The sequence below is a fragment of the Polypterus senegalus genome, chromosome 8 (assembly GCF_016835505.1).
Source record: "Polypterus senegalus isolate Bchr_013 chromosome 8, ASM1683550v1, whole genome shotgun sequence".
In the NCBI taxonomy this organism is placed as follows: Eukaryota; Metazoa; Chordata; class Cladistia; order Polypteriformes; family Polypteridae; genus Polypterus; species Polypterus senegalus.
Window position 1 is genome coordinate 88,701,582 of NC_053161.1, and position 13,876 is coordinate 88,715,457.

The following is a 13,876-nucleotide window of genomic DNA, read 5'->3' on the forward strand; positions in this document are numbered from 1 at the left end:
AAACATACTTTAATTTTAGTTAAACAGCTGCAAAACTGAAAGCTATGTTTCAATACCACTGTGAAACTAAGTTACTTAAGAAAACACTTATAAGTAACAGTGGAAAACACTTGTCAACCTGCTCAGTCCATCTGATAGGAGTGGCGTTTATCTCCTTCCATACCCATAAACAAAAGATTATACTTACGCACAAAGAGAAAATTATATCTAACTGCAAAGGTTAACACATTCATTCATAACAATCGCACAGGTACAATTGAGTGTACTGTATATGTATGCAAGCCACATGCCAGCTCTCAAAGTTTGACTTTAGGCCAGTGATGGTATGAAGGTGACACAAAGTTTTGCTTCTAGATACCTTATTTCCAAATCTCTGTACAGTACAAGACAACTATATCAAACATTAGCTAAGTGCAGCAGTCATGCTTCCCATAACTAGCTACAGATTGAAATGCATAGAGACCACCAGGCAGACCTGTGGCAAGAATGCGACCCATCACATATACTGAAATTCTTCACTTAAAATACATCAATAATGATGAGTTCAGTAGACAGAATGTGAGCTATTACACTAAAAACTGGTGTATTGTAACTGCTTTATTTGTTTCAAAATTAATTAGGCTAGCAAATAGCCTGCAAAATTACTATATAATCTTTACATATTTAAATGTTACTGTGCAATATAGACCATTAATAACTATTTTCATTAATGTTGAATCTAATTTTCAAAGATGAAACCAAGAGAGTATTTCTAACTGTATCATGTTTAGTCTCTCTTTCTTTTGAAGCTATAGCTAAAGACAAAACATGTGTAATCCTTCTGTAAGAGTACTTGAGAGTTAGCAGTTGAGCAGTAATCTCATTGTGAACCAAAGAAAGAGCCCATAAAATTAATCACAAACCAGAGAGTCTCTCAACTGACTTACAATCGGTTTCTATTTCTATATGTTCTTGTTTGTAAATCAATTGTAGTAAATGTGTTTAGCTGATTTAATTCTAACAGGTGGAACTCTAATGAATAAAGGTAAAGGAAAGTATTGCAGAAGCCTTATTGAAAGTCTCATTAGTTAATGGCTTTGCTGATATTTACTGCAATTAAATAACTTCCATCACTTTGTCGACATTATAGTGGCTCAGAACACTGGCATAACCTTTACCATATGAAGAAACTTTTTTTTTAGCACTTATAACATTTTCAGAGGATAACAAATCTTACCTGTGTGTCCATATTTTGCAGCAGAATACAAAGCAGAATTTCCATCTTCATCAAGGTGACTAATATAGTTTCGGTCTTCATTAAGCAGCATTGACAATAAAGTGACATTTCCCTGGGTAGCAGCTTGGTGGAGAAGGGTGGGCCTGCCAGCCAGGGGGACAGGACCACCACAAGTTAGCGGAGATGCTAGGGGGGTACACCAGCCTGCAGGAATATGATATTTAAAGTGAAGAAGGATTAAATAATGACATTTTGACAAAATATTATAAGCAGTCTTTTTATTAAAACAGTTTTTAAATACTGTGTATCAGTAATAAAACTTACCAGCGCCTGAGGCAGTATTCCAAACTGTTTTAATGACCTTTGCATGTACAAAAATATACTCTATACTTTTGTAGTTTTAAGCTACTCTTGCTTTTAATAGAACCTCATTTTTTAATATACTGTATATTTAACTCCTTGTTTTGGCTTCAAATGTCCGTGTCCTTGTGTTACCATAATTTATTTCAGTAGTTTAGTCATACCTGATGTTTTTAGATTTTTAAATGTGGCAAGTGTTAATATATCAAAATATGGTAAACTCACTTTTCTGTACAACCAGTTAAACATTTAAACATTCCAACAAACTATTATCAGTTATGAGAATTTGCCTTGGCCTGCTAAGTAATCAAATATTCTTTAACAACCTGCATTGTTCTTAAATAGAAAGATTACAGATAATTACGTAAAACATGAATATTATATAGTAAATGGGCTGATGTAAAGATATATTTGCCTTCTTAGATTAAAGATTAAACAGAACACTTATACAGTGTAAAAAACTTTTAAGAACCCATCCTTCATAAAAAATACTAAACAAAAATCAAGCCTAAGAATAAAAGCTGAATTCAACTGAACATAACGTACATTTGCCTGCCTTTAAAATTCATCACTGTCAATTGTTTATTCCTACTAACAAAAGATTTCTAGTTGCCCATCTGTTGTGAAAAACAGCACTGTACAAATTCACAAAACTTACAAAAACATGTATGGCCATTTCTGCTCCAGATATACATTTTCTCTCTATGCTTTTGATGGTCGACAATTTTTGGATTTTTTAAAGATAATATAACGGAGAATAAAGAAAATGTACCAAGTTCTATGGAACTAAGTTCTTGCCAAATAGCTTGCCACTATTCCTATCTAGGATAAGACAAATAAGGAAATATTTAACACTGCAATAAAAAATGTCTGTCAAAATATTTTAAGACAATGTGGGCATGCAATATTTAGAAAAAATTGCTTAGAAAACGTTTTACTTTAGTGCACTAAAATTATAACTATGTACATGAAATCATGGATTATAAAAGCAGAATTGTAAACTAATGGATATTGTGCAGTATGGTAGAGTAATTTATTTCATATCTCGTAATTAAGTCCAGAGAGTGTACTAGATAAACCATTGGCACAAATACTGGCCCCGTGAGAGCCTCTGTTCTTATATTTGTTCATTGTAGTTGCTTTTAAGATTAGAGGCTACCTCTTGACTTTTATTGCATTTGCTCAGAGTAACTATTGTTCTCAGTGTGCCGGGTGATTTTCATGAAATTGATGAATTTAGGCGATTGAGAAACAACATTATGATGTATATATGCAACAAATGTACTAGTTTATTGTGGATTCCCAAAACCCCTCTTAATCAGCCAATTTATGATGGAGAATAAAGTACTACTTTGTTAACCCTGCTTCTGAAACCACCTACAAAAGAGCATTGTAATTTATTTCATCCCACCAGAGGACCAAAAAGTCAATCAATTGTTTTAGTAAAGTAATATGAAGTAAATATTATTTAATAAGTAATTAAGCCAAATATACTGTTAAGACGGGCGCAAAAGTAATGACAGCATATGCTGTGAAAAGTATACTTTTCTGAAGGATTGCTTGTTCTTCATTTAGATGAAAAGGGTGCTGTTGCTCAGTAAGGTACCTGGCAGCCTTCCCAATAACAAGAAGAAACAAAAAGTGAGATGTGATAGCACAGAACATAATGACCTGCACATCACAACTTACCTTTAAACACATATCAGACTGGTGGTTGGGTGGTCATTGGGTATGGGCATCTAGGCCATACTTTAGGGCAACTATATTCAGTGTGCTTATATTTGACATAGACTATGGAGCCAGAAACAATAAACACCTGACAATATCAAATAAATCCCACCAAGCAGGATTACTGCCACATGTTACATTCGGTCAAGCATACTTTGTTTATGTGATAACAAATCTGAAGTAAAATGATTACAGTACATTACATTATTAGTCAAGTCGAAAACTTTTTAGAAAAAGCCAGCACCATTAGTTATCTATCAATTTTAAATTTTAAATCAATTTTGAATTTTGAACAATGTTAAATTAAACTTTAATATTACTGATCACAAACATCTGATGATGTCTCCTACAATAGGCAGTCCTACAGCAAACTTTGTGTATTGACCCCTGGAATGCCAATGCTATTGCCTATAAATGCTTTCTCTTGCCTATGAACTAGGTACCCTGGAGGCAATCTGTACATTGTTTGTGTAGATATTTAATTTATATAATCTGTGAATTTGTACAGATTTCTTAAATAAAGATGAGTAAATGAATTCAATTATGTATTTAAAAACTGCCACACTCCCTTGGGCTAGGCATGGTGTATTTATTTCTTAAATATATAGGGAAAAAGTACAATGAAATTAAACTAAAGTCTTTTGATTATAAACTGGTAAAAAAGTATATAAAATTATGTAAAAACGGTAATGATGATGGGGTGCCAACCCTTTACATCAGACTGAAATATACCCACTGCTCTAATATCTGGAATTTTGACATTTTCCACGTTCTTCTTCAATGTCACTAGGAAGAGCACTTCTGCTGTCACTGCAATACTTGTGCAGCACTGTACACACAACTACACTGCAGCCTTGCGAAGGTGAAGACTCGAGGATTTAGAAGACAGCCAAAGAGCATTTTTCATTCTTCTATATTGTGTTCCAATAGGCTGCTGGTTTGTCTGGGGACAATCTACAGGTGCCAACAGGTATTCCCACCATCACGTAGTAGCCATACTCACTGTACTCTGCCACATGACACAATGCTGACTTGCTGCCTGGACGAGGGCATCATGGGTATTCCCAATGCCACTTTCTCATAGTATCTGTAAAAAAGTCTTAGTGATTGTAAATTACCTGTGTGTTCAATGCACAAAATCTTTACGGTAGGGCTGAGGCGATGAATAGTAATTTGAAATTTTAAACGTAAAACAAAAACCGACTTTCAAACTCAAAGTGTACTTTTTACTTCAGTACATTCTATTAGTCTCACTCTTGGACTGAAATGCTGTACATGAACTGTTAAGAAAGCTTTATTTTTTTCTCTTTAGATGCTCAATACGAATCTTTTTTTTCTACTGAATGATTTTAACTTATTTATAAACAATATATACACAAATTAAAAAAGGAATTAGCTATAAATCTGTCTAGAAATCTTTTAAATCAGATAAGTCTATTTAATGAAAAAACCTAAGCTCATACTCCAATGACCATTCAAACTTCAACTTTTATAGTACAGTTAGTTAAACACAGAATAGAAACACTGTCAATTTAAAATGTATAAACAGATGTTGCACTATACCTTCAAAAATCTACTTATGGTGCTCTTGCAACAATAAATCAATTCCTTTAAAATGAGAAGTATTCAGTACCTTCTAATAAACTGGGAAAAATCATCCATAGCACATAATGCGAGACAAACTTTGTCCAACATAATCAAGTCGAGATTATTCTGAGTACAAATAAAAACTGTTAATATTGCCTGAAAATATAATTTTTTGCCTGGTTTTGATAAAATGAAACTATTGCACATGAGCTAATTTTGCTCACGTTGCAATGCTTTGTTTAGTTATTCACACGTGAATGCTAGATTTAATATTTAATGAATATTCAGGTTTGTCAAAAAAAGCTAATGGAATTTAAAACATTTGCTCAAAAAAGTGTTGGTCATGTCTTTTGAAAATATGTATTTTTTTTTTACATTAGTGATGTGTGTGAACGTGTGTTTCCAGTGATGCACTGGGATCTTCTCCAGGGTTGGTTCTTCATTTATAAACAAGTTTTCCATAAAAGGTTTGGCCCCTTCTTCCCACACATGAATACAAAAAATTGATGGATAAACATAGGGCAATGGTACTGATGCTAAAATAAATAAACAACATCAGTATTCCACACTAGTAAGAACCTTTCAGGTTTAAGTCATGATGTAGCTGCAATTATAAAAATACTAAATATTTATCCAATCATTTTGACAGATTACAGGGGACTATCCAATCAGCAATAGGGGTAAAGCAGGCTACCCTCAAATAATGCCCTAGAAGTGCATATACACAGCAGAGAGTCAACATATTAGCATGTCTGTTAACCATAATGTGAAAGGAAACTTGTATCGATAACAGAAACAAAAAGAGTGAACATTCAAATGTCTTATGAACAAGATCACCTGAATTGGACTTAAGGGTTATGAGATGGGAAGACTCTTGCTCTGCTCCCATAATAATCAATGCTTAAGGCAAAATATAAAGCAAAAGAAATAAACATTAAAAGAAAGGTATGATTTGACTTATTTAACTCTTTCAGGGCTGATGTTGACTTTTGTCGAAATTCAGGGGTATAGAAGACGGTAATCGGCTGAAAACTGCAACAAAACTCGCCCTTACTTTTTAGTTTAACTCTCTTTGCTTAAAGGAAAGTTACAAAGCTTTGTTGATTTGACCTCATGAGTAGTGAAGAGCAAACGTCCTCTGAAATGGCTTCAACATCTGGCGAAACTAAAGCAGATGTGCAGAGCAAAATACTCCATGGACGTTTTACGTATTATCGCTGAATCGCAATCTGACTTTTCAGACTCCGAGTTTGATGCAAGTGATCTGGAGATGGATATCGTAAACAAAAGTGACATACCAGCATCAGCCTATTGGTCCCCACCTGATCATGGTGCTGAACATGTTCTTGTAGCTGATATGCTTACAGCAGTGTTCGCCTAGGAGGACCACCAATTATGATGACAAGAAGTACAAACCATATTGCGTCACACTGAGACAGACACCGTAGCCCATCTGCCATGCGAAGACAGAGAGGTAGCCAGCCCGCTGTGCATTCCTGCTGGCCATCAAGCCGTCCCTGCGCAGTCACTGCTGCCAGAGATGCCCAACAGGTGCCAACAGCAGTCACAGCACGTAGCAACAGACATTTTATGTTGATTTATGTGTGAAATTAGTGCATTGTGTGCGTTTCAGAAAACTGAGTTTTTTGGAAAAAATATTCAGCCCTCAAACAGTTAAGTTAAAAAGCTTAAGAAATAGACTAGAACATCAGTATCAAAATTGACAACTTGTAATATTCTAATAAAATATATCCTTTAGGACATTTTCAATTTATAAACTAAATGCCACCAAAAGGTACACTATTCAATATGTAAAAAAAAATTAAGACAGATTAAATAACAGCTTGATTTAACATTTATGTTCAAAAAAGCTCAAAGAAAATCTGTAATTTAACAAATATTTTGAAACACATTTGCATAGTTGAAAACAAGAATATTCTTTTAAACTAAAATAAACTCAGAAAGAACCTCCCAGCTCATTTAATACCTATAACGTTTTCATTCTGAGTGAAGAGACACAAGCACATACATTTAAGACTAATCTTGTGCTTGTTTAATACTGTGAATAAAACTGAAGCTCAAACACACTTTGCCTCGTGAAATCCACACAGTCCACCATTTGCTTTCTGACTGCTCCTTACTGACCATAATAATTTATTTACCTGCTATCAAGAAAATATTGAATTAGCTAGATGTAATTAGCTATGAACCTTAAATTATGTTTTTGTAAAACAATACATTCTGAATAAGAATCAGGGTTATGGTTTTGAAATAAGCATTTTGATAGATATCATCTATAAGGTGCATGCTTTAATGTCACTGGTAACAGCAGGGCTCAAGTCACGTATAGTATTGTTCTGACTATTGATAATTTGTGCAGATCGGTAGAATATTCAACAGTGCTGCATTACTAGGCTAATTTTTTATAGTCCCATCCCTAAATGCACATGTTAAGTTTTGGAAGATGACCCAAAGGATAATAATAAGAATTATAAATTAAGAAACACTTTGCAATTGTCCTAGGTTAAGTTAGCACAGCATTTCCTCTGTTCTTGTATGCTTAGATACAAGCTATGTTTTGACTAATGAACTGTCAGAGCATGAAGAAGTATGACATGCACAAATGACACCTGGCATAAGAGAGAGGCTTTGCTAACTTTGAAATACAAAATCCATCCTTTCCTGCAACCAAGCAACCAATGCTAACTATAATTCCTGGGCGTAAATATGTACTGAAAAACACTACATACTGATCTATCTACAGCTTGAAGGTGTCTTTTAACACAAGAGAAACGTCCTTTTTGGGAAGAACAGAAGCACCTTTTGTTAAATCCCCCTTTGGTTGATGCTGATTTCATTTCATCACAGTGCAGGGCTTGAAGTACTCGACTCCAACAAAGATTGTAAATAAATCATAAATGAATTCAAAAAGGCTTTTCAAAATATAATAAATACCAATCACAGTTTGAAAATGTGATGGGGTAGTTAATAATATAAACACTTCAAGAGTTAGCTGCAGCACATTACACAGTAATTTTGAAACCTTTATGTACACCATTTTAACACTGGACTTTACAACATTTTAATGATGCAGTAGCTATTCAATTAAAAACTGTATTTAGGACAATTGCTAAATTAGCCATTATAGCATTAAGTAGTACAGAGAAAAAGAGTTCATCCAAGCAAGAACAAGAGAGAGAGAGCAGGAAAGATGAAAACTTTCACTGAAACTAGCAGAACATGCAGTGATAAATGGTAAAGGGAAAGATCACAGCTCCTGGCATCAGCTTCAGAGAACAGAGTTTGTTATATGGAGGATCTAATCAGGTCTTTCAAACTCTTACTAGGAAAAGCCTCAGCAAGGCATAAGCAGTGTTGCTTTATTCATACAAAGGCATATAAAATAATTACTTTTAAAAGAGAGAGAGGAATCATATGGAAGCAAAGAGACAAACCTCCCAAATGGGAAAGAAAGAAGAGGCTTTTATGAAGAAGTTGCATTCAAGGCTCTAATTTTGTTAAAGTTAACCTCTCTCAGCATATGCCGTAATGTTCTTTTTATTTATTTTAAAAGCATTTATGACAAAAGAAAGCAATGTCTTAGAATTTTTAAATGATTAGAATTACTGGATGCAGCTTTTCAACTAAAGGTCAGTTCATTTGCTTTAAATTATAAAATTAGATTTTTTTTATCTGTTATTTTACATTCCAGAAACAAAAGTCTTTTTTTGTTTCTGAAATGGAATGTGTTTGAAACAGCAAGAATCAAAGAAATTACAAACTCATCACTTTTATCTACAGCCAGCAGCCTAAGCCATTAAAGCCAAACAAATCATTGATTAACATTAAAACACAAAGGATGTAGAAATCTTTTGATAAGAAAAGCTGCATCCCAGCAGGATGACAATTCTGGCAGCACAGTTTATTAATTTTACCTGAGGCTGTTACCAGTGGGCTGTCTTTATCACATGGGCTACAGGATGAGGGACTAACAGAGTTTATGGAGGAGCTACAGGCAATGGTGGAGGTGGACGTGGGAGCGACAAAGGGACACTCTGAGCATGCGGACTGGTGCAGCCTTGGGGAGGAGGTGGGCCAAGCACCCACCTGTGATGCAGTCAAGGCTGGGACGGGACAGCTTCCACCAGCCCCTGGAATATCGATGGCTGGTTTGGGTGGAAGCTGGGGAGAAGTAGATTTATGCAGAGTTTCTTCATTTAATAGGCGATTTCCTTGTGGTGAACTGGAAGGAGGGGTTATGGATTTAGAAGGAACAGCCAAACCAGTACTTGAGGATCGACTTCCATCAGACACCATTTTAATGGGTGGGTGCGGTGGGGATGGAGTTTGTGAAAGACCAGGCTTTTTTGGGGGGATAGGAGGTGGATTGCCTCGGTCAATTCTTGCCACATTTGGAGATTTTAAACCAATCTGTTGATGACCTAAGCGGCCAGGAAATGGTCCTCCTTCAGAAGCAGAATGAGGTAAGCAAGGTCGCAAAGTATTGGCAGTTTGAGGACTTGTAAACCTTGAAAGAACTTGCGTTACAGTGTGGCGGGCTTGCTGTTTAGCAGCAAAATTATCACGGTTTGTGGGTGACAAATCTCTGGATGGGGGGCTCTGTGTGGTTATTCCATTTTGGTCATGTTCAGTAGGCGATGACTGGAATCGAAATCGTGCTGCCTGTACCCTGGTACTAACACCTTGGTGCAAACTGGCAGATGAATGTAAACTGTGCACAGATGGAGCTGGCGGAAAATTAGGCGAGGATATTCCTGAAGACGAAGGTGACGGATAAACAGGATTGGATGGGGACTGAGTGGTGCCACTGTGTATCTCAGGGCCGCCTCCTGAAGGTCCATTCTCAGTTTGTGCAGAAAGGGATCCTGAACTGCTATAGGGAGCAGCTTTATCAGTTGGTCTTGTTGCTGCAATATTTCCAGTTACTGCTCCTTTAAGGTGTCCTGTATTGCTGTAATTCATGCTGGAAGGTTTAACAGGTATTGTAAGTGGTGACTTTTTCAAACCGTCTATACTCTGTTCTGTGGATAAACTCATGTCTGTTTGGCAAGAGGTTGATCGCAAGTTAATTACATCTGTTCCAATACTAATGGAAGTGAAGGTTCTTGTTTTGCTCGTCTGGCTGTCAGGGAGGTCTTGTTTGCTATCGTTTTCAGACCGTAGTTGTTCCATTTCCTTTAGAAGATTCTCACTCTCCACCTTGAGGTCTGCCACTCGTGTTTCTTCCCGACCAAGCCGTGCCCTAAGCTGTTCTCTTTCTGTGTCAAAGTCAGAGAGTTGCTTCTCCATCTGTGCCTCCATCTGCTGGCCCTTTTTCTTCTCAGCTGCCAATTCTTCTTCAAGTTGGTTTGCTTTCTTTGTTTCTTCCTCGAGTTTAGCAGAGAGTTCATCAAACTTTTGACTCTCCTCAACTATTTTGGTAGCCAAATGTTTACACTCCTTAACCAGCATCATAACAATCTGCTTGTTCTTTTCCTGTTCATCTTTCAGCTGGGCTGATAGCTTCTTATGTTCTTGCTCCAGACTTAGCAACTGGGATTTTTCCTCCTCAAGCTAATGAAATAAACAGACAAAGTGGTAAATTGACTTCAACAGAAACTGAAAGCAAAAAAAACAATACTAGTCTTTATTCAAATAATCAGATCATGTTTACGGTCATCATCATAAAACCATACTGTCCTTCTCTATTAGTAATTTCAGATATATTCTGGACATCTATCTGTCCATTTTCAAACCCTCCCAGTTCAGTGTCATGTGACTAGAAACACTCTGTGGTCAGGGTACATTCAGAGACACTTTCATATCGGGACAATATAGAGTCACAAATTAACCCAAAATACATGTTTTTAGGATGTGGAAGGAAAACTTAAGCACCTAGAGAAAAATCTACAGCAGGACAAGCAAACTCCAAACAGACAATGACCAGGATAGGATTAAGATTGAGCCTCTTGCCACTCTGTTCCATATCACAACGTCATAACAATAAAAATGATCAAAAATCAAAAATGTTTTATGTTTTATACATAACATTTTACATATTTTTATTTTCCAATTTAGTGTTAAACTAACATATATTATACACTATACCCGCATATATAAAAATTCTAAACATCTCAAACACATGAGTGCACTACAAAATTTAAATCATAAATCTAAAATGACACATTTGAAAAAATAAATTTGTATATGCATAAAAAGACACTTTCAAAATAAGATGGTGTGACCTGTAGGGGGGCTCACCTGCATCCCAAACATTCAGACACAACCAAACCACTCAGAAAGGGGTTCAATGAAAAAAGCTTCATTCAAACAAATTACCTTCTACAGGTTTTTATCACCTGACAAATCAGTCACAGTTTCTTTTCCTTCCTTTTCCACCGGCCCTCTTGTCTGAGAAAGCCTTGCCCATCTCCTTTTGACTCTGCTGGATGAAGCAGAGTGGCTGTTTTTCTATATAAATCCTGGAGTACATTCGGTGTAGCAGGATTACCACTCTGAAGCCCTTCTGGGTCTGGTGAAACTTATCCATAATAGGGGAGCCTGCTCTCAACAGCTTCCTCTAGAGGCACCTGAGGACCCCATCAGGGCTGCGTAGCAAAACTATAAATGCCATGCAGCTCTGCGTGTGTCCAAATGGGAGCCATATCAGTTGGACACTGTCACCCAGCGTACTGGGGGAAAACAAAGCCTCAGGAGGCAGTTGCCCTCTGACCTTCACTCATAATGGACTCCTGAACGGGAAAGATACCACTAACCACTCCGGTTGGGAATGCCCGTCCATCCATGTCCTTCCTATATCATGGCTTTCTGGCCAGGTAAGAAACCATCCACTACGGCCAAGGTGCCAGTCAACCCATGTCTTTGATGACAATGGTAAAGAACCAATTTGGAACAAACATGTACATTCAGGGATGCGGAAATCCAATGCCCGACTTGTCCGACACGGGTAAATTGACAGTCAGACAAGCGTGTTTTTCTGGTTTCAGTTGTCCGCAGACAAGTGCAATTTTCTGAGGAAAAAAGAATTATATGTGCTGTGCGGGGCACATTTTTACCACTACGTTCAAATTTTAAACATTTGGGTACGTACTTCGTGAGGAAACAGTCTACTTAGGCATGTTCTTCATGTCTCAGATTGGTCTTCAATAATGTTTACAAAATGATGGCTGATTTTTCAAAGGTGAAGCGCTCTTACGGTCTTACATAAGTATTTTACCCTACTATTTACACGCTTGGAGATGCGGTCATTTTTTTCATGCCGACATTACGATGTAATCTGATGATTTTTTCATTATAATCGATAACTTTTATATATCTATACTAATAAAAGGCAAAGCCCTCACTCACTCACTCACTCACTGACTCACTCACTCACTCACTCACTGACTCATCACTAATTCTCCAACTTCCCGTGTGGGTGGAAGGCTGAAATTTGGCAGGTTCATTCCTTACAGCTTCCTTACAAAAGTTGGGCAGGTTTTATATCGAAATTCTACGCGTAATGGTCATAACTGGAAGCAGTTTTTCTCCATTTACTGTAATGGAGATGAGCTTCAACGCCGTGGGGGCGGAGTTTCGTGTGACATCATCACGCCTCCCACGTAATCACGCAGTACATAGAAAACCAGGAAGACCTCAAAAAAGCGCTCAAGAAAACATGCATTATATAATTGAGAAGGCAGCGAAACAATAAGAAGCGAGCGAGTGACATATACAACCATATTCATGAGTTCTGCTACTTCGGAAACAAAGCACGATGTAAACCTACACTTTAAATTAAGTTCATAGACAGGCTGCCGCTGGCGTTTGTAATTTAGTGCCTGCCCATATAAGGCCGTCCGTCAGCGGCAATCCAATAGCAAACTGCCACGGGTAAATATTCACGGGTGAAGGACTGTGCTTATGGAGAGGAAGATGAGATGGTCAGGGTGGTGTTTGACACAAACTCAGCAAAACTGCGAGAGAAAGTTTTAAGTGCCAGGACTAAGGTAACATTAAATACAGCCATGGACATAGCAGGAGATTACATCAGCACAGCTGGGAACCTTCGATGCATGTACACTGAGTGGCTCACGTGAACTGACGCAGTGCACAGATAAAAGGCAACAGTTCCAAAGAGCGCTGAACAAAAACCGAATTACACAATTGAAAAGGCAGCAAAAATATGAAGCGTCTCATACATACAAGCATATTCATAAATCCAACTACTGCGGAAACAAAGCACACGTTGGAAAAAGTCAATGTCCCGCTAAAGGAAGACAGTGTAAAAAAAACCCGTGCATGCAGTGTGTCAGGTCTCAGATAAAGAAGAAGACGAGCTGTTTATTGATGCAGTAAGAAACGAATCAATGAATGAAACCTGTCATCTTTACAACGATTGACAAACACGGAATGTAACTTGAACACAACACATCCTACAAATACGAGCCTGATTGAAAGAAATAATGATAATCAAATCCTTGATGACCGCAACACTCAGTAACACTCACAAAACAAATACTGTATATTGACAGTCATGTTACGTTATTTTTAAAATGTTCCCTTTTCATTTTCTAGCTTTTTTAACACACTACTTCTCCTGATACGCGGGTATATATATATGTATATATATATAACCCGATCTACATACTCGAATAATGGATACTTTATTCGCCATCAATGATTGTTTTGGTAAAACCATACTCAGTGTATTCATTAGATGAACGGTAAAAAAGTAAGGGCAAGGGGAGGATGACTAATTGAGGCATGCAGGCTGTAGTGTGCGTCAACTCTATCTGAATTGCGCGATCACATTTGAAAAAATATATCTTTTCAAGTTCTATTTAGTCCATATGTGTCAAACTCAAGGGCTGCGAGATCATTTTATATACTGTATTATTGTTATTAAAGCCCGGGTATATGAAGCGCTGGTAACACAATAAACTACAGATCCCATAATGCAACGCTAGCTCACACGATGCTGAA

General features: G+C 37.0%; 1 protein-coding gene across 1 annotated transcript in view; it reads right to left on the minus strand.

The window, feature by feature from the left end:
* cttnbp2 (cortactin binding protein 2) overlaps window positions 1-13,876 on the minus strand; it is a 247,184-nt gene that overhangs the window by 68,363 nt on the left and 164,945 nt on the right. The window contains exons 4-5 of the mRNA XM_039761402.1: window positions 8,827-10,465; window positions 1,217-1,420 (exon numbers count right to left, since the gene is read on the minus strand). Of these exons, the coding sequence (XP_039617336.1) occupies window positions 1,217-1,420; window positions 8,827-10,465 (1,843 nt within the window). The remainder of the gene's footprint in view (window positions 1-1,216; window positions 1,421-8,826; window positions 10,466-13,876) is intronic.